Source organism: Simochromis diagramma, unplaced genomic scaffold, assembly GCF_900408965.1.
Source record: "Simochromis diagramma unplaced genomic scaffold, fSimDia1.1 OVJJ01000778.1, whole genome shotgun sequence".
NCBI classification, from domain to species: domain Eukaryota; kingdom Metazoa; phylum Chordata; class Actinopteri; order Cichliformes; family Cichlidae; genus Simochromis; species Simochromis diagramma.
Genome location: NW_024387438.1, coordinates 130,441 through 151,211, shown reverse-complemented (window position 1 = coordinate 151,211; position 20,771 = coordinate 130,441). Strand labels below are relative to the sequence as shown.

Here is a 20,771-nt window from a genome sequence, read left to right as displayed (position 1 = left end):
ACAAAAGAAGGTCTTTGATCATACAGTTTGAAACAAGATCCACAGTTGTAAGCGCAAAAATGACAACATGTAACAATTCCCCCTAACACCCTGTTGTTTCTATTTAATCCTTGGTAATTCGGTTTGTTGTCCTAACACTTCGCAGTGTTCCTCTGTGTAAGCGTTCTGTTTTTTTTAACTTCCTGTTTTAATTTATTTGTTTCCCGTGCCTTAGTGTTCTGTGATAGTTTGATTCAGCTGTGTCTTGTTTTCCAGCCATAATGACTTCCCTGATTCTGATTGGAGTTTGTTACTCTCTGCCTGTGACCTTTAGTTAGTTTTTGCTGCATTGTTTGGGCCCTTATTCTTACCCGGGGCCGGGACAAGGAGCCCAGACCTCCCTCTCCCTGCCCACCTCCTTCAGGTTATCTGGCTCCTTACAGTTTAAATGAATGATGATTCTAGCAAAGCACACGAGGCTTTAAAATGAACAATACTTTGTAATAAAAACAATACAAACTATACAAATAAGTATAGGGTCTACCTTACAATATAAAGCACTTTGAGGTGACTGTTGTTGTGATTTCGCGCTGTATAAATAAAATTGAATTGAACCGAATTAACAAAGCTCTGAAGAGGATAATTAGATGCAGTATATATAAAAGGGGAGATAATCATCTGTGATCCAGTTACAGACCAATTTTTCTGCTTTCCCATAATAAAGAAAATCATTATCATTTAAAGCTTCTTCTTCAAAGATCTTTCAGCAAACTTCCTGTTTATGACTTTTCTTGCTGTAGTCATGTGCAGGGGAAGGCTAACACCACCCACACTGAACATCAAACCCACTCAATGAAAAGTTGTTATTTTTTGTTCGTTTAGGGAGTGTAAGTTCTGATTGGGCAGGCAGCTTACAGCCCACCTACAAAGTGTCCCACTCTCTCACCCACCAACATGAGAGACACAAACAGACAAAGGAAGAAGCAGTGCTGTCTGTCCGAGCGTGCAGAGGTGTTCAGCTGCGAACTCAGAGCAAAGCAAACAGGTAACACACACAAACACCTGCTGCTGCAAAGGAATCACTCGAACTATAACCTGCTTAAACTTGTACAGATGAGCCAATATGCTGTTCATGTCTGACTTACACCAACCTCGCACTGGGATGACACTCTGACACTTCTTTGTCTAATTTACATTTAACATTATCTGATTGAAGTTTAGTCTTCATTAACTTTAATACATGCAAGAGAGCCAAAGACAAACTGTTAAAATTGTCAAACCAATTTTTAGGAGCAGATATGCTATGTTTTTTAAACCAGTGCAAAACTTTTGTTTGGCTTTCAAAAGCTAATGTCACGATTTACTAAAAAGTAAAGTATCAGTTTTGTGACTGAAAGGTTTTGGCACGGCTGTTCTTACAGCTCTCCTCACTGCACTCTGCTACTTACAGGCTTAGCTTTACACCCCTGAAGGCTACTGTGTAATAAAGCTTAAGCTGTTTTTGATCACTTTTGTGTACTTTTATGGAATAACTGACTTAAATGAGTGGCACCATCTAAGTAGGGTAAAATAATCCACTTCAGCAACAAAGAGATTCTTAAATTTACATGTAAACTGGAAGTTGAAACATTTAGTAAAGACTTTCTGTTGGTACTGGTAACCTGTGATGCCACACATCAAGGTCTGGGTTTGAATGTTCTCTTTATGTGAGGAGTTTACTGAGATGGAAGTGATGTCCTTTGTGCTTTTAACCAAACTGAACACCAAGAGAATTTTTTTCAATCAGTCAAAAAGACACCGTTCATCTCTCTTTGAGAAGTCAGGTAAAAACATACTTCTGGTAAGCTTTAGATCTCTAAAGATCTCTGCCAAAATTCTGTATTCACAAAACACAGATTTTGTCTTTTAAATGTTGACCTGTACTTTATTCATCCAGAATGTTTTACAAACGGATGTCAGTGTAACTTTACTCTTATTGCATTGTTGTTGTACTTTCTCTCTTCTTCCTATCTCATTAAATTTGAGGGATTCCAGTTGTGTCGTTTGTCAGCTCTTCTTCCAAAGTTTTAGGTCTGTTTAGTTTATTTCCACTGATTCAACCAAAGTGTCGAATAACTGTACTAACTGGCTTTTCACAAATAAAAGCAAAAAAAGAAAAAAGTTTAAGGGTGCCATAAAGTTTTTATGACTTTTTAAATTATGTTTGTACAAAAAGGAGTTCTGTGTCATTCGATGTTTCCCCCCCTGCTTGTCTTGTTAATTCATGTTTCCCCAGTCTGTCATGTCTCTCTCTCACCCTCGCTCCCTCTCATCTGCCTCTTGTCCACTTGACATGTTTCTCAGTTTCCTGTTTTATTGTGAAAGTCTTGTGTTTGCATGTTCGGTGTGCTTCCCCGGTGGCGTCATGCTAATTCGTGTCAGCTGTGTTCCCCGTGTGTTCTCACTTCCCTCGTTATCCTTTTGTGCATTTATGCCAGCATCTCTCTCATACCTTACTGTCTGCCAGCCTGCATGCATGTCTAGTTTTTTTTTTGTATTCTCAGTTTAGTTAATGTTGGTTTTCCTTGTGTTCGCTGTTTTTTGAGTTTACTTTTTACTTGCTTGTCGAGTCTGGATTTGTGTCCCATCCTTCCTGCCGCACACAGTTTATGATATTCTGATGTCAGAGATAAGTTTTCCAACAGTGTCCATCACAAATGTTATATGGTAATAATAAATGTTATTTTGAACAAAAGATTTGTGAACAACTCAAAGAAATGTGTAATTTCTGAACAAAAATCAAAATGATCACACTAATGCTATGTAAATAATTTCTGTATTGCCATCTGAGCAAACCATCTTAATCTGCAGAGATCTGAGGACAAAGTACAGAGAAAGTATTGAGTATTCGCTGTTTGTCCAAAACTCTAATGCATGCCCTCTGTCTTTGGAAATATGTGTTTCTAAAAGCAGGTTTAGAACAAGAAAGACTAAAATCTTTTTCTTTCTTCCCTCCAGTTCAATCAGTCTGTGGGATTTTCAGCAGAGTGACATTATGGCAGCAGCAGCAGCACCTGGTGAGTCCAGCCAGACTTCACTGGTCTAGATAACACACTGTTTAAACACACTGTAGCCTGGTGAGATCAGATTCCGTGTTATACACTGTGAACTGACAGAAATGTGAAAACTGGTTGAAACTTTTTGGTTTTTGATCATTTCAAGACAAAGCAATGGTTCCAGTGTTGGAAATAAAAATATGAAAATAAAATAATTTTCTGTCTCAATAATTCTTATTGCTCACTTTTAAAATCATAAATAACACCGCACCCAGTTATGTTAAGGATCTCCTCAGCTTTTATATCCCTGGGAGAGCGCTTAGATCAGCAGGCCAAATGCTCCTGATGCGACCTAGATCTCGGCTCAAGACCAGAGGTGACCGAGCATTCGCCGCTGTCGCACCCTGCTTCTGGAATAACCTCCCTCTAGCTATTCGGGCGTCTGATTCAATTCAGTCTTTTAAATCTCGATTAAAAACTTATTTGTTTAGCCTTGCTTTCCCCGCCTCCTAGAGCCCACATTTTTAGTGTACTGGAACTTATCTTTATCACTTTGTTAATGTTTATAATGTTTTAACCTTCAGCCTTTCGGGTTGTGCCTACTATGCCTGGTGTATTATTGGTTAGTTATGTCACCCGCCTGTTAGTATATTTTATTAGTATTTTGTATTTTGTGCTTCATATTTGTATTTATTATTGCTCCTAACTCATTCTGTGAAGCACTTTGGCATACCTGTGGTTTCTTAAATGTGCTATATAAATAAAATTGTATTGTTAAAGGAAGAACAATTGTTTTTGTTTTGTTTTTTCATTTTGTATTCAATAATTACTTTCTTAACAAAGGAGCAAATGTTCATGCCATAAATCAGCCCTGAATGAAAATTTTTCTCATTACAAGTTTTTATTTGGTTAAAGTGAAACATCACATTTAGTAAAAATTGTCACTGCAAGAACAGTCAAAAAATCCTTGGAAGACACACAACAGAAAAATGAAAACAATAAACAAAATGTTGAATGCTGTATCTGTGCCTATTAAATGCATGTCCTTTATCTCCTCTACCTGCACTTAGTGCCATCTTGTCCTTTACAGAACGTGACATCACTGCTAATAGACTTATGTTAGTTTAATAAAACCAAAAACTCTGTGGAAAACAAGGACAAAAATTAAAAATCAGGCTAAGAGGTCCATTTTGGGCTGCATTACAAAGAAAAACAACTGAAAACCACTTTTACATGGAGTACGGTTTCACTCAGCTGCTATATATCCAAATGTGGTGAGAGGAATAAAGTAGATTCTCACGTGTACATTTTTTAACTCTAGTTATCTCAGAACTGCAGCAGAAGGTATTTTCTGTGGGATATAAGATGTAATGCACTTTAATCACATCTAAATTATTTGATTTTACAATCCACTATGGTGGTACATAGAGGCAAAATACTCAGAATTTGTCATCATCCAGAAACTAATGAACTCGGTCCTTATGAAACATGGTCAAAAACTTAAAATGTCATATATGAGTAGGTACTTATTACCTTTTAATCCAGTGACAGATCTTTAAGTTTTTGCTTAGTACATTCAGTCAATTGTGTCGATTATTCTTATTTACTATTACAGATTTAAGATGCAGCACCTTGATGTCTCGATACATTACTGGATAAATATAAAATCAAGCAATTAAACGCTTGAAATTTAAAACACATTTAAATTTATATAATCTAAATGATTTATATATAAACATATAAATCCTTTCATTTGAGTTAAACGTGTCACTTGCTGACAGATTTTAAAAAGACTTTAAAATTAAAAATGTCAACAAAAATTTGTGTAACTTATTGTTTCCTATTGTTTTAAGTATCGTTAGAGTAGCATAACTCCTGTAGAAATTGCTAACTTTAAATCTTTACAGCACAAACTTAACCAAACTCCAATGCTTTTTCAAGATAAACTTTGGTAAATGGCCTGTGTTTGTATTGCACTTTACTTGGTTCCTAAGGACCCCAAAGCGCTTTACACATCCAGTCATCCACACATTCACACACTGGTGATGGCAGCTACATTGTAGCCACAGCCACCCTGGGGCGCACTGACAGAGGCGAGGCTGCCGGACACTGGCGCCACCGGGCCCTCTGACCGCCACCAGTAGGCAACGGGTGAAGTGTCTTGCCCAAGGACACAACGACCGAGACTGTCCAAGCCGGGGCTCGAACTGACAACCTTCCGATTACAAGACGAACTGCTAACTCTTGAGCCACTATCACCCCGTCTTTGAAAACTACTTGTTTCAAATTTTTCAGAAGGAATCCGGGGGAATGTTGTGTCATTTAAAAAGATTTAATTTGCTGGGCAGTTGAAATTACAAGTGTGACATAGCACTATGGACCGTGAATATGATACAGCATACTGCCTCGCACCAAGGTTGGCCCTGAAATGGCTGCACAGGTTTTATACAGTAACAACAACAAATGATTATGGCTAGCTTCTTCAAACACCCATCCTGATGGCTTCTGCAAAATCCTCCCCCGTGTCCGTTCAGCTCCTCGACCTCCTATATGCTCCTTTCCTGGAATTGGAAAGACAAAACAAAAACGCACCCTACGTAGCCTTGGCTAGCTGCTGATTCTAAGGCTCCACTCAGGACATCTTTTTCGGACTCCCTGTCCAGAGAATATCCTGCTACTTATTATCAATTGTGATTTGTGTAAGCATGTTGCATATCTTTTTGCACTTCTACGTCATCCTGCAATATATCAACTCAGACAATCAATGAATGAAGCTCTGAACCTTCAAAAGACGGAATGCCAACTCATATAAGCGCAATTGTAGTGTGTATAAAAGATAATTAAAAAAGCTTTGCTTAATCATTTAATAAAAATATAATTTTCAACCCTAACAGAGTATTCTGTTCATGCTCAGCATAGCAGAAGTGAATGGAAATGATGGCAAGTGTTAGGCTGCTTAAAGTTGCAGAGTGGGGTCAGCAGATGCTGAGGCACATGCAGAGGCTGCCAACTTTCTGCAGAGTCGAGAGAGAGAAGGGAAGACATGGCAAATGGCCATGGGTCAGTTTTAAACCTGGGTTGGCCGCTCTCATGCCTCTAGCCCCTCCTCATCTCAGATCTAAACAGGCGCCAGCAGTGAAAGCTCTTAATGCTTCAGCGTACCAAGACATTTTGGAGAACTTCATGCTCCCAATTCAGTTGGAACAGTTCGTGGACGTCACCTTCCTGTTCCAACATGATTGCACACCAGTTCATAAAGTAAGGTCCTTAAAGACATGTATGAGCCAGTGTGGTGTGGAAGAACTTGACTGGCCTTCACAGAGTCCAGACCTCAAACTGACAGAACACCTCTGGGATGAATTAGAGTGGAGACTCTGAGCCAGGCAGGAGGAAATAACAAACAGGAGAAAAATATACAACACATACAATCAAGAGGAAATACACTACCAGTCAAAGGTTTTGGACACACATTCTTCAAATAACCACCCTTTGCTTTGATTCCTGCTTTGCACACTCTTGGTGTTCTCTCCATGAGCTTCATGAGGTCGTCACCTGAAATGGTTTTCCAACAGTCTTGAAGGAGTTCCCAGAGATGCTGAGCACTTGTTGGCCCTTTGGTTTTCACTCTGCGGGACATCTTATCCCATACCTTCTCCAAGATGGTGCCGTGTATGGATGCCCTGGTGCTTCAGTGCGTTACTTCTGTCTTGTTTTTGTGCATAACTTCTGTGTCTGGGCACTCCTCTGGATATTCTTACACCAGAGAAGAGCTCCTTAACCACAGGACTACAACACCTGTGGATTTACTTCCAATATTTGTCGCATCTGCGGCAGATTTACTGCAGACTCTAATCAGGAAAGTGAGACGTCGAAAGAGAGGAAAGCGAGCCGGCGCACTCGTGCATCTGAGGAGACGCGGACTGCGAACTGCTCTTCCTGGGATCTTCCTTTCTAATGTACGCTCACTCAGGAATAAGATAGACGAACTGGCCCTGATGAGAAGCATGAACAGAGACTTTGCCTCCTCCTGTGTCTTATGTTTTACGGAGTCGTGGCTCAGTGAGAACATCCCGGACAGCGCGCTCAAGCTGGAGGGCTTTCATCTGCTGCGCGCGGACCGGCAGGCCGCTCTCTCCGGTAAGACCAAAGGTGGAGGTGTCTGCTTCTACATCAATAGTGGCTGGTGCACAGATGTGACAGTGATTGCTCAGCACTGCTCTCCCTCTCTGGAATACCTTTTTATTCACTGCAAACCGTTTTATTCTCCGCGGGAGTTTGCTTCATTCATCCTGGCCGCTGTTTACATCCCGCCAGACGCGGATGCGCAGGCAGCTCAGTGCGCACTCGCGGAGCAGATTCTCCACATGGAGCGGACATTCCCGGACTCTCTCATCATTGCTCTTGGGGACTTTAACAAAGCCAACCTGAGCCATGAGCTTCCGAAATACAAGCAGTATATTAAATGCCCGACCAGAGAGGAGAGGACATTGGACCACTGCTACAGCACGATCAGCGGGGCCTATCGCGCGGTGCCCCGCGCTTCACTCGGACTTTCTGACCACGTCATGATCCACCCAATCCCCGCGTACAGACAGAGGCTGAAGCTCTCCAAACCTGTCGTGAGGACCAAAAAACTGTGGAGCAACGAGGCTGTGGAGGAGCTTCGCACGTGTTTGGAGTCTACAGACTGGGACACAATGAAGGCTGCTTCTAACAGCTTGGACGAGTTTACGGACACTGTCACCTCCTATATCCACTTCTGTGAGGACAGCATTGTGCCATCACGCACCAGGGTGAGTTATAACAATGACAAACCCTGGTTTACTCCTAAACTCAAAAAGCTGTGGCTGGAAAAGAGAAAGGCGTTCAGAAGCGGAGACAGGGACTGCTACAGAGAGGCCAAGTACAGGTTCACTAAAGAAGTGGACGTTGCTAAACATCAGCACTCTGAGAAGATGCAGCAGCAGATCTTAGAGAATGACTCGGCCTCTGTGTGGAAAGGTTTTAGGAACATCACCAACTACAAGCCTAAAACCCCCCACTCCACTGACGACTTGCTCTTAGCCAACACCCTCAACGACTTCTACTGTTGTTTTGACGAGCCATCAGGCAGCCTTCACACCTCCAACGGCCCCAACAATAGAGGCACTTTGGACACTCATTCCCCCACCTCTCCCCCCTCCATAGAGCCATCACCACCTTCAAACACTTCACCTACAACACCCCCCTCCTCACCCCACACAAAAGAGGATTTCACACCACCTCCTCCCACCACAACTCTTCATATTCATGAAGCAGATGTGAGGAAGCAGTTTAAGAGTCTGAATGCTCGAAAAGCTCCCGGCCCAGACGGTGTGTCTCCTGCCACCCTCAGACACTGTGCAAACGAGCTGGCCCCAGTGTTTTCTGGCATTTTCAACTCCTCACTGCAGGCATGTCATGTGCCTCCCTGCTTCAAGTCCTCTACCATAATCCCTGTCCCCAAGAAACCTAGGATCACTGGACTAAATGACTACAGACCCGTGGCTCTGACATCTGTGGTCATGAAGTCATTTGAGCGCCTAGTTCTCTCCCATCTCAAGACCCTCACGGCCCCCCTCCTGGATCCCCTGCAGTTTGCATACAGAGCCAACAGGTCTGTAGATGACGCCATCAACATGGCCCTACACTACATCCTGCAGCATCTGGACTCCCCAGGAACCTACACCAGGATCCTGTTTGTGGACTTCAGCTCTGCCTTCAACACCATCCTTCCAGACCATCTCCGAGGCAAGCTTTCCCAGATGAATGTGCCCGATCCCATCTGCCGGTGGATCACTGACTTCCTGACGGACAGGAAGCAGCACGTGAGGCTGGGGAAGAATGTCTCGGACTCCCGGACCATCAGCACCGGCTCCCCTCAGGGCTGTGTTCTTTCTCCTCTGCTCTTCTCCCCGTACACCAACTGCTGCACCTCCACCCACCAGTCTGTCAAGCTAATCAAGTTTGCAGATGACACCACCGTCATTGGGCTCATCTCGGACGGGGATGAGTCTGCCTACAGGAGGGAGGTTGAACGTCTGGTGTCCTGGTGCAGCCACAACAACCTGGTGCTGAATGCCCAGAAGACAGTGGAGATTATTGTGGACTTCAGGAAGCACACAGCCCCACTCCCCCCCATCATCCTGACTGACACCCCCATCACCTCTGTGGACTCATTCCGCTTCCTGGGTACCACCATCACCCAGGACCTGAAGTGGGAGCCCACCATCACCTCCGTCATCAAGAAAGCCCAGCAGAGGATGTACTTCCTGAGGCAGCTGAAGAAATTCAACCTGCCAACACGGACGATGATGCAGTTCTACACCGCAATCATCGAGTCCATCCTCACCTCCTCCATCACCGTGTGGTACGCTGGAGCCACTATCAGGGACAAACAGAGACTGCAGCGTGTTGTGCGCTCTGCTGAGAAGGTGATTGGCTGCAGACTCCCATCTCTGCAGGACCTGTACACCTCCAGGACACTGCGGCGTGCAGCCCGGATCTCAGCTGACCCCTCTGGTCAGGTCAAACACAGTCTGTTTGACCTGCTCCCCTCAGGCAGGAGGCTCCGGTCCATTCGCACCAGAACCTCTCGCCATAAGAACAGTTTCTTCCCCTCTGCTGTTGGACACATGAACAATAAACGTATGACTGTTCCCACCACTAACACATGACCCTACGCTGTGTTCACTGCATCATTCCATGTTTGGCACTGATCACCACCTGCACTCATGTATATATCATGTATATATCTATCTACTTAGCACTTTTAATTCTTATTCTTATTTTTATTTTCATGTCTATTTAAGCGTAATTTATGACAGTATGTTTGCACTGAAGCACCGCAGCAATTTCCTAATGTTGTAAACCTGCTCAACATTTGGCAATAAAACCCTTTCTGATTCTGATTCTGATTCTTCTGATTCTGATACCATCTTGATTGGGTTTAGGTCAGGTGACTGTGGAAGCCAGCACTCCATTACTTACTCACATGACTAAAATGCGTCATCGTTTTCGAAAAGGCTCAGTTTTCTGCACTGCTGCAAAAACGGCATTTTCAAATGCATCCACTTTGGAGAGCGCTTTCAAAACGCTGCATTTTCCTAGAGCCAAAACACCATCTCGGTGTGGACGGGATGCCACAATGGAGAGAAAATGATGCGTTTTCAAACAAAAACGTATTAGTGTGGACATGGCCTGAGTACCGAACACCCAGGCAGGGGTTAGGGAGAGCATGATCTCCACTGAATAGCGGTAGGAGCTGATTCTGTTGGAGGTTTCTTCTTGTTGAAAGGAAGTTTTTCTTTCCCACTTTGGCCAAAGTGCTTGCTCATAGGGGGTCATAAGATCGTTGGCTTTTTCTCTGTCTGTATTATTGTAGGCTCTACTTTAAAATATAAAGCGGCCAGAGGTGACTCTTGTTGTGATTTGGCGCTGTTTAAATAAAACTGAATTGAATTATGTGGGAATCTTTAGCTCTGCTGAGAACACGTACAGGCAGCTTCAGGTTGTTTTCTGAAAATCAGCAGGACAAGATCTCTACCTCTTCCCTTTACGCTGTCCAACCCCGGTGGTGTCATTGTCAAGTATGCCAATGACATTGGCTGGGTGGGTTATTGTACGGGTTAAAATAGCTCCTCCCTGAAACTAAGAATACACACTCAGGATGTGAGCCGACTATTCCAGAAACAGAAGCCCAGGAAAGCCCCCGGACCAGATGGCGTCTCACCCTCCTGCCTCAAAACCTGTGCTGAACAGCTGGCTCCCATCTTTACTCGCATCTTCAACAGATCGCTGGAGCTGTGTGAAGTTCCCTCCTGCTTCAAACGCTCCACCATCATCCCTGTTCCCAAGAAACCCACCATCACAGGACTGAATGACTACAGACCTGTCGCCTTGACGTCTGTGGTCATGAAATCCTTCGAACGACTGGTGTTAGCCCATCTGAAAGACATTACAGGCCACCAGCTGGACCCTCTGCAGTTTGCCTACTGGGCAAACAGGTCGGTGGATGATGCAGTGAACATGGGGCTGCATTACATCCTGCAACACCTTGACCGCCCGGGAACTTATGCCAGGGTCCTGTTTGTGGACTTTAGTTCGGCTTTTAACACCATTGTGCCTGAACTTCTTTCCTCCAAACTCTCCCAGCTCAGCGTGTCACCAGCTACCTGTCAGTGGATCACCAGCTTCCTGACAGACAGAAAGCAACAAGTGAGGCTGGGGGAGATCACCTCTGAAACCCGGTCCCTCAGTATTGGTGCCCCTCAAGGATGTGTCCTCTCACCACTACTGTTCTCCCTCTACACTAACGACTGCACCTCCAAGAACTCGGCTGTCAAACTCCTAAAGTTTGCAGATGACACCACTGTCATTGGCCTCATTCAGGATGGTGATGAGTCTGCATAGCGGCAGGAAGTTGAGCGGCTGGTACTCTGGTGCAGTCAGCACAATCTGGAGCTGAACACTCTTAAGACTGTAGAGATGACAGTGGACTTCAGGAGACATCCCTCAACTCTGCTCCCCCTCACCATATCAGACAGCCCTGTGTCAACTGTGAAGACCTTCAAGTTCCTGGGCACAACCATCTCCCAGGACCTGAAGTGGGAGACCAACATCAACTCCATCCTCAAAAAGACCCAGCAGAGGATGTACTTCCTGAGACAACTGGGGAAGTACAGTCTTCCACAGGAGCTGCTGATCCAGTTCTACACTGCGGTCATTGAGTCTGTCCTGTGCTCCTCCATCACAGTCTGGTATGGAGCAGCCACTAAACAGGACAGGAGCAGACTGCAGCGGACTGTACGGGCAGCAGAAAGGATCATCGGCACCCCCCTGCCCTCCATCCAGGATCTGTACCTCTCAAGAACCAGGAAACGGGCAGGGAAAATCATCAGACCCCTCACACCCTGCACACAGACTTTTTGATCTGCTGCCCTCTGGCAGACGGTACAGAAGCCTGCAGACCAGGACCACCCGACACAGGAACAGTTTCTTTCCCCTCGCCATCTCCCTTCTTAACAGTTGACCTGTCACACTGCTCCCACTGCCAGACTGCAACTGCAGCTTATGTACATTCTGTAGTATTCATTCCACCTCATTCATTTCTGTATTTTATGTATATAAGTTTAGATTCGTTATTTATAGTGGGTTTACATAGCTTTGTGTATGTATGTGTAATGTGTATATATAGACACTTGTGTGTGTGTGTGTGTGTGTGTGAGATTTACATTGCTGTGCTTGAGAGCCACCATCTACCGGAACCAAATTCCCTGTATGTGTCTGCACATATACTTGGCCAATAAACACGATTCTGATTCTGATTCTGATTCTGAACCATGGCATGAGTCAAGGAGCCTGGATCCCTTCCAGTTAGTCCAGGCAGGCTTTAACCACAGCCCTTGGGATGCCGTCAGGACCGGCAGCTCTCCTGGGGGTTAAATGCACTCAGTCTCCTCCTGGCCTCATATTGCTGGAAGGCAGGTGGGGTACGGGGGTGTGGGGGAGGAGTGGCCTCAATTCAATTCAATTCAATTCTTTATTTATTTATTATTAGCTCCTCTGCCAGTTTGAGGCTGCTGTTGGAGGTTTTTGTCAGTGAGGAGGCCCTCTATCCTCCTCCTGTAGGCCTCCTTGGCCTGTTTGATGCCCCTCCCCACGTTGGCTCTGGCAGTGCTGTACAGAGAACTATCCCTCAGCCTGAAGGCTGAGTTACGAGTTCTGATCAGAGCCTGGACTTCACACCTCATCAGTTGGGAAAAACCCAGATGGTTTATGCCACTGTCATGTTGTCTACACAGCACTTAATATAGAAAAGGACAGACTGAGTGAATGTCTCCAGGTCCTGCTGTTCAAAAATGGACCAGTCTGTCAGATTGAAACCTGTATCTGAAGGAAGGCATCATCTGGCCATTTTTTAATGACCCAGATGATTATTAAAACATGGCCATGTGGAGTAAAGGTTGAAGAGGAAGGGGGAGAGGACAGTTCCTTGTGGTGTCCCTGTGTTGCTGATTACCTTGTCAGACACACAATGTGGAAGATGCACATATTGTGGTCTTCCTGTCAGGTAATCAACAACCCAGAACACCAGAGAAGCATCCACCTGCATCACTGTCAGTTTATCACCCAGGATGGTCGGCCTGATGGTGTTGAAAGTACTGGAAAAGTAAAAAAACATGACCCTCAGAGACTTGCCTGAGTAGAATATCAGGGATGTTTGCATGGAGCCAAGATTCAGTTACAGTCAGTAGACAACACTCCCAGACAAAGGAGTTGTAGTAAATCTCTGATTGTAGATCCTTCATTTTGTTTCAAGGGATCTTATGTTGGTAAGGAAGATTGATGGCGGCAGGGGTTTATGTTGTTGTTTTTGAAACTCTGTATTCCCGCTTTTGTTTCCTCTCCTTGCACTGTCTGCATCGCTTGCTGTTCACAACAATAACCCCCGGCGAGACCAGTAGTCTTAAATCTCAGGTGGGATAATGTCGGTTCAATCAGAAGTAAAATTCGGGCTGAGGCCAATGTCTATTAGTTCGTGACGACTGAAAGTGATCAGTGCTTTTGCAGTAAGACACAATGAAAGGGCATCAAAAACACAAAAAGGTGCACACGTCAGTACACATGCATGAAAGTAAGTGTCACAGATGATTTGTGTTTATATATCAGATTCTCTAAATCCAGTATTAGGTAGTTTTTCCAGTGGTGGGATTTATGAATAATTTTGTAGTGTAAAAGCATTTTAAAAATTTCAGTGTTTTTTTTTTTTTAACTGACTGAATAGTTTTCTGTTGACCTGCATGTTTCAACATAACCTATACTTAAGCTAAATGGTCAAATCTAATGGCAGTTCTTTTAAGTTTGAATAACTGATTTTAATTACAGGTATTCCTGAAACTGAATTTTCAATGCAAAACTTCAGAATTAAATGTTGGAAGCTGAAACGTTATTGTGGACTAAATAAAGAGGATGCTTTTTTTCCCCCTTCTCTTTCTAATTGTTTGAGAGTTCTCAATAAATTTGGAATGCTGAATTTGTTTCTATATTTTTGCAGATGAGGATTTCAATCAACCAGAACACAGCAGCTCTGACTTTGAGGAGTGTAAGTTAAACTAACAGCATTTCATATATGATGAATAAAATTAAAAATAGTAATAATAATAATTTAATGCATCAAATGTTGTGTCAAGAGGTTTAGGATTTAAAAAAAATGGATGAAGCTTCTACTAATCCTGGATTTCCTGCTCATTCATCAGCCTGTTAGTTACAGGTCACAATCTTTATTAGATGAAATGGAAATAAGGGATTAAACGAAAGTGTACATTTTATTTTTTTTGTTTACTTTTTTTTTTGACTAAAGCTACTACAAAAAACGATTAATAACTGATAATTTTCTATTGAAAATGAACTTAGTTTTTCAATAATTGAACTAATTATACTTTTTTCAGTGTCTGAGCTGAGGGTCGTTCTGCTGGGGAACAGCTGGTCTAACAGGAGCTCAGTGGGCAACTTCATACTGGGAGCAACTGTGTTCAGCTCTGAGGATAAAGCAGACCTCTGTCTGAGAGTCAAAAGGGAGCTGAAGGGGAAAGAAATCGATCTCATCAACACTCCAGATCTGCTGTCTCCTAAAATCTCCCCAGAAGATCTGACGAAACAAGTTGAGAACTGTGTGAGACTCTCTGCTCCTGGACCTCATGTGTTTCTGCTGGTCCTCCAGCCTGCAGACTTCACTGAGGATCACAAACAGAGGCTACAAATGGTCCTTGAACTCTTCGGTGATCCATCATTTGATCGTTCACTGGCTCTGATAATGCCCAAAGACAAGAGTTCAAGTTCCACTGAAAAGTATATGCAGCATCCACAGTTAGGAGAGATTATCAAGAAATGTAGAGAAAAATTGTTGTGGCAGAAGAACCTGGCACAAGAGCAGCTGTTAGCAGCCATAGATACAGTGGTGAAGAAGAGCATGAGAGAACATGTGAGCTGTAATGTTTTCAATAACAAAAAATCTGTTTTGTCCAGTAATTACCCAAAAGAAAAAGTCTCTCCCAGCTTGGATCCTGTTAGGGGCGGTAAGTGCAGGAACAACATTTTTTTTTTCGCAATGAAATAATGTGATGATCAGTTTTATGTTCAGCGTTTTCATCAGAGAATTACAAAATTACCTACAATCCTTCAATAAAAAAAGATGTAGCACTTAAATATCCCTTAGCTCAGATTGAGAAGTTAGGATACAAAGTAAGATGGTTTAGACATGTAAAGAAGGGGGTAGTGGATATGCTGGACAAAAGATGATGAAGATGGAGCTGGCAGCAGAGGTGAAAAAGGAAGAGCACGGAAAAGATTATTGGATTCAGAGGATTTGTGTAACAGAAGAGGAGTGATAGAGTAATAGATGTTGTTGTGGTGACCCCTAATACGAACAGCCAAAAAACAAGGACAAACAAACAAAAGGACGTATCAGTGAAAAATCCAATTTATTACGAAAAACTATAATCATTAAGAATAAAATAAAATGTGAGATCAGTGAAGATGTCATCTTCCATGTTTTTATTTTAAGTGCAGTTATTTGCAGCTGAAAACTCGAAACCCCTATGATTCCAAAAACTGATCCCAGACTTGCAACCCTAACCTAATGACTCATAGTCATCCTTATGCTTACAACTGATGTTCAAAAAAAAAAAAAAAATAGTGCAAATAAAACTGCAGGGGGTGGGCCCACAGAGGTTCAGTCACATATGGTGCATTCTGGCTGAGCACAGCAAGGGCCCATGAGTAAAGGTCCATCCACCAGGTGCTGATTGATGAGCTGCTTCACAGGGGCTGGCTCAGGGAAAGGCCGTGGGTAGCCCTATACATATATCTGACATAGTTGTGTTTGGAGTTCTTCTTCTTAGGAATCATCCATTCGCTTCTGCTTATCCTTTTTCAGGGTTGCAGGGGGAGCTGGAGCCTATCCCAGCTGTCTTAGGGCGAGAGGCAGGGTACACCTTGGACAGGTCGCCAGTGTGTCGCAGGGCTAAAACATATACACAGACAACCAGTTGCACTCGCTCATTCACACCTCTCGGCAATTTTAGAGTTTCCAATAACCTTTCCCCACTAACTGCATGTTTCTTTGGACTCTGGGAGGAAGCCGGAGTACCCGGAGAGAAGTGAAAATGTCTGCTTTTAAAATTTTTTAAAGTTAATACTGTAAAACCTTTTGTATTGCAGCACATAAACTCAGGATAATGCTGTTTGGAAAAAGTGATGACAAGAAATCAGCCCTGGAAAAAATCATCGTTGGGAAGAAAAGATCCATTGTGTCTAAAGTCCTTGGAGGAAAGCAATGTCGCGCTGCCTCTGGAGAGTGGAACGGGAAACCGTTGACAGTAGTAAAGACTCCCAACATCTTCAGTCTGCCTGTGGAAGAGCTGTTTAAAGAGATGAAGAGCTGTGTGAGTCTCTGTCCTCCTGGACCAAACGTTCTGCTGCTGTTAGTCAAACCTTCTGATTTCACTGAGAAGAACAGACAGACTCTGAATTTGGTCCTGAGCTTGTTTGGTCAAGATGCTTTTAATCACTCCATCGTCATCCGAACGCATAACGAGGAAGGGAATAACTCAGTGGATAAACTCATTGAAGAATCCAAACAAAGGCAGCAGTTTGTTAATTTTGACAGGAAAGACTCCTTCTCAGATTCCTCAGAGTTGATGGAAGAAATGAATGAGATAGTGAGTGAAAACTGGGGAAAATATCTCATGTTAAAAGAAGAGGCTAAACCCAATCTGAAGTCCAGTCTGAACCTGGTTCTGTGTGGGAGGAGAGGAGCAGAGAAGACTTTAGCAGCCAAGGCCATTTTAGGTCAGACTGAGCTTCATTCAGCCTCCAACTCATCAGAGTGTGTTAAACATCAGGGAGAGGTGTGTGGTCGTTCGGTTTCCCTGGTGGAGCTGCCTGCCTTGTATGGAAAACCTCAGGAGGCAGTGATGGAGGAATCATTCAAGTGTATCTCCCTCTGTGATCCTGAGGGTGTCCATGCCTTCATCCTGGTCCTACCTGTGGATTGTTTGAGAGACGAAGATAAGGGAGAGTTAGAGACCATCCAGGATGCATTCGGCTCTCGAGTCAATAACTTCACCGTGATTCTGTTCACTGTGGACTCAGATCCTACAGATCCAGCTGTTGGTAACTTTCTAAAGGACAATGAAGACATCCAGGAGCTCTGTGAGAGCGCTGGAGGAAGATCTGTTGTTCTCAACACCAAGAACAAACAGCAGATTACAAAGATGTTTGAGATTGTGGACAAAATTAGTCAGCCTACAGGACAACTGTGCTGTTATACAACTGCAACATTTTTACACGCACAAATGGAGAAAGTCTTAAAACTTGTCACTGGTAAGTAGTTTAGATTGTGATATTTTCCAATGACCCAGAGTTTTAATCCAGTATACAAGTGTTAACTCTGATTGTTTTCATGTTTTAGGCGATGAAGTTGGAGAACAGGACTCAGACTGTCTCAGGATTGTGCTGATTGGGAAGACCGGCTGTGGAAAGAGCTCTACAGGAAACACCATTTTAGGAAGAGACGAGTTTACAGCTAAATCAAGTCAAATGTCGGTCACCAAATGTTGTAAGAAAGTAGAGGGTGAGGTGAACGGTCGTCCTGTTTTTGTAGTCGACACTCCTGGTCTGTTTGACACAAGTTTGTCACCAGAAGGGGTTCAAGAGGAGCTGGTTAATTGTGTCAGTCTCCTGGCTCCAGGACCACATGTATTCTTAGTGGTGATTCATATCGGCAGATTCACAGCAGAGGAGAAGGAGACACTGAAACTCATCAAGAAATTCTTTGGGAAGAATTCTCAAAAGTTCACCATCGTTCTTTTTACCAGAGGAGATGAACTGGAGCATGACAAAGAGTCCATAGAGGACTACATCAAGAACAACTGTGATGATTCCTTTAAGAAGCTGATCTCTGACTGTGGAGGAAGATACCATGTGTTCAATAACCGTGACAAACAAAACCATACACAAGTCAGTGAGCTGATAGCAAAGATTGAAAGCATGATGAAGGTCAATGGAAGGCGCTGCTTTACCAACAAGATGCTGCAAGAGTCTGAAACTGCGATAAGGAAGGAGATGCAGAAGATTTTAAAGGAGAAGGAAGAAGAGATGCAGAAAGAAAAGGAAGAGATGGAAATAAAATATAAAGAAGATATGGAGGCTATGAAGAAAAGAATTGATGAAGAAAGAGAAAAGGAGAGAATACAGAGAGAAAAAGAACTCGAAAAAATGAGAAATAAAATTAGAGAAGAAGAAGAGAAGAGAAAGCAGGAACAGGAAATCAGGGAAAAGGAGAAAAGGGAAAAGGAAGCTGAAGAAGAAAGACGTCGACAAGAGTTTGAAAAAGAACTTGAAAAGCTGGACAAACAAATTCAGTCAGAAAAAGAGGCAAAAGAAAATGTGGACAGAAAACTGGAAGAAGCCAGAGAAGAGATGAGAAGAAAACAAGAGGAGTGGGAGAAAGAACAGAAAGAAGGGTGGGAGAAACAACAACAAGACGAAGACAAAAGACGAGAGGAAGAGAAAGAAAAAATGGAAAAACTACAGGAAGATTATAACGAAAAGCTGGAATGTGAAAAAATCAAAAAAGAAGACGATCAAAGAAGAAGAGAAGAGGAAATAAAAGGATTGGAGGAAATTCATAAGAAAACTCTGGATGATCTAAAGAAGAAACATGAAGAGGAAGCCAGAAAGAAAGCTGAAGAGTTCAACCAAGCCCAGAAGAAACACATGGATGAATTAGCAAAACAGAGGGAAGAACATAAGAAGGAAATGTACGACTTAGTGAGACGTGTGACCAAAAAGACTGAAAACTTGAACAAGATCAAGAAATTGATGCAAACACATGAAAAACAAATGAAGAATCTGACTAATGAGGAGGACATAGAAGACCTCCAGGAAAAACAAAAAGATCAACTAAATGAGTTGATGAAAAATATTTTGGGAGAAGAGATCAGCAGCTCATCAGCCTGCAGCATTTTATGAAATGAAACATCAGATGTTCTTCTCTTCCTGTCATTTAGATAAGAGAATCTTTAAAGTAGCACTGATTCGTTGTTGTGCATGTTTTACACCTGCTGTAGATCACAGCCACAGAAACTGATTAGTGATCATCAGTCTCAGCAGTGTCATCATTAAACTACAGGTCATTACACCAACATTAAAACTGCTTCTGACTGGTAAAACTAATTCATCTCATGTATAGTAATTAGCTGTTGTTACATGTTACATGCACTTCTGTGTTCCTGAGTTCTAACATAATTTTCCTTTTAGTTGTCTCTTCTTATAAGCCTAATTTTTGTGCATATTTTGAACCTATACTGTAAATGTATAAATGAACAAGTGCCATTTTTAAAATGTTTAATTATCAGTAAAAAATTAGTTGCAATAGAAATTCATTTTTTTCTGTAATGTCCAAATTTTTCTTTATTTCATGAAATGTCTCATGATTCTTTTTATTAATTACATAACTCAGAGTCCTCATTTTTTCAGATATAATTTTTTGTATTATCTTTGTAAATGATGAATAAAGTTTTCTCTACTGTTACTATGATGTAGTCAAACATCTTCATTCACCTCTGTGTTTATGTGCTTCTTGACATTACTGAACACACCATCAAATTAAACCTTTTAAATTACACATCCAATCTTTCATGTACTGACCAGCAGCCTCGCTGTGCATATATATATTTGTATAATGAATTCTGGTGTCGATGATCAGGAATGTGGTTGCCTCTCAGCAGGAATATTCTGAGGACCTGATCAAGGATGCTCAGTTCCATATCTTTTTATTTAGTTCAGTTCAATTTTCATTCTAACACAGCGGTGCTTAGTGGCTCAGTGACAAGTTGGAAAAGTGTTTATCCCTAAACCGCAACACTAAAGATTTAAAACTTAAACAAAAACACAATAATTACATACATAATTTAAAATGAATTACTAACAGCTCTAATTTTCTTTTAGCCAAACCTTCACCCGAGTTAGTGCACTCACATATGACAAGTCTTTAGAGAGAACACCTGATATACTTTGCAGGATAAAAGACACAAATGCAGGAGTCACGCAGACGTGACTGAAAACATATTTGTTTAATGTATTTAAGAGAATGCAAAAGGTCAAAAGTACAAGTGATTCACAATAAATAAGTAACCAACAAACCAATTCCAGGGAACAAACCAGAAAACATACAGAGGAGCTTCAACAAGGAGAAAATGGGACTATAAATACACCGAACTGGGCCTTGTGTCAGGATTATTGTTGTGTGACCCAGTGTTTTTGTGTTTCATTGTATTTTGATTTTCATTGTTTATGTTTTTGTTCATTTAGTCTTCTTTAGCTCATAGGTTTCCTAATAATAATAATAATAATAATACATTTTATTTAAATAGCGCCTTTCAAAGCACCCAAGGACACTGTACAACAGATAAAAACTGGAAATATACACAATGATAAAAATAGAAGATAAAAGTTAAAACATACAGAAGTTTAAGAATAGGCAATTTTAAACAGATGAGTTTTGAGGGTGGACTTAAAAAGAGAGAATGAACTAATATTTCTGAGGTCCGGGGGTAGGGAATTCCAAAGTCGAGGGGCAGAGCAGCTAAAGGCCCTCCCTCCCATTGTGATCAGACGAGCAGAGGGAACAGAGAGAGAAAGAGAAGATGAAGATCTGAGGCAGCGGGATGGGAG

General features: G+C 42.4%; 1 protein-coding gene across 3 annotated transcripts; it reads left to right on the top strand.

Annotated features, from left to right (window-relative positions):
- Positions 1-525: 525 nt before the first annotated feature.
- LOC120722437 (GTPase IMAP family member 8-like) lies at positions 526-19,629 on the top strand. 3 transcript variants are annotated; one of them, XM_040013425.1, is made up of 6 exons: positions 526-1,024; positions 2,977-3,035; positions 14,089-14,136; positions 14,483-15,109; positions 16,254-17,417; positions 17,515-19,629. In XM_040013425.1, exons 2-6 carry the CDS (start codon positions 3,014-3,016, stop codon positions 19,065-19,067), a joined length of 3,414 nt encoding a protein of 1,137 aa, XP_039869359.1. In that variant the 5' UTR covers positions 526-1,024; positions 2,977-3,013; the 3' UTR covers positions 19,068-19,629. The 3 variants fall into 3 exon arrangements, with proteins under 3 accessions (XP_039869359.1, XP_039869361.1, XP_039869358.1); XM_040013424.1 differs by having other exon boundaries at positions 530-1,024; positions 17,506-19,453; XM_040013427.1 differs by lacking the exon at positions 14,089-14,136 and having other exon boundaries at positions 528-1,024; positions 17,506-19,629.
- Positions 19,630-20,771: the final 1,142 nt, after the last annotated feature.

What these genes read in the sequence shown, in the direction of transcription:
- LOC120722437 (XM_040013424.1), top strand. Translation starts at nt 3,014, where the DNA reads ATGGCAGCAGCAGCAGCACCTG. An exon ending in CTTGGATCCTGTTAGGGGCG is followed by an intron (nt 15,110 to 16,253) that starts GTAAGTGCAGGA and finishes TTTGTATTGCAG; the next exon opens with CACATAAACTCAGGATAATG. An exon ending in AGTCTTAAAACTTGTCACTG is followed by an intron (nt 17,418 to 17,505) that starts GTAAGTAGTTTA and finishes TTCATGTTTTAG; the next exon opens with GCGATGAAGTTGGAGAACAG.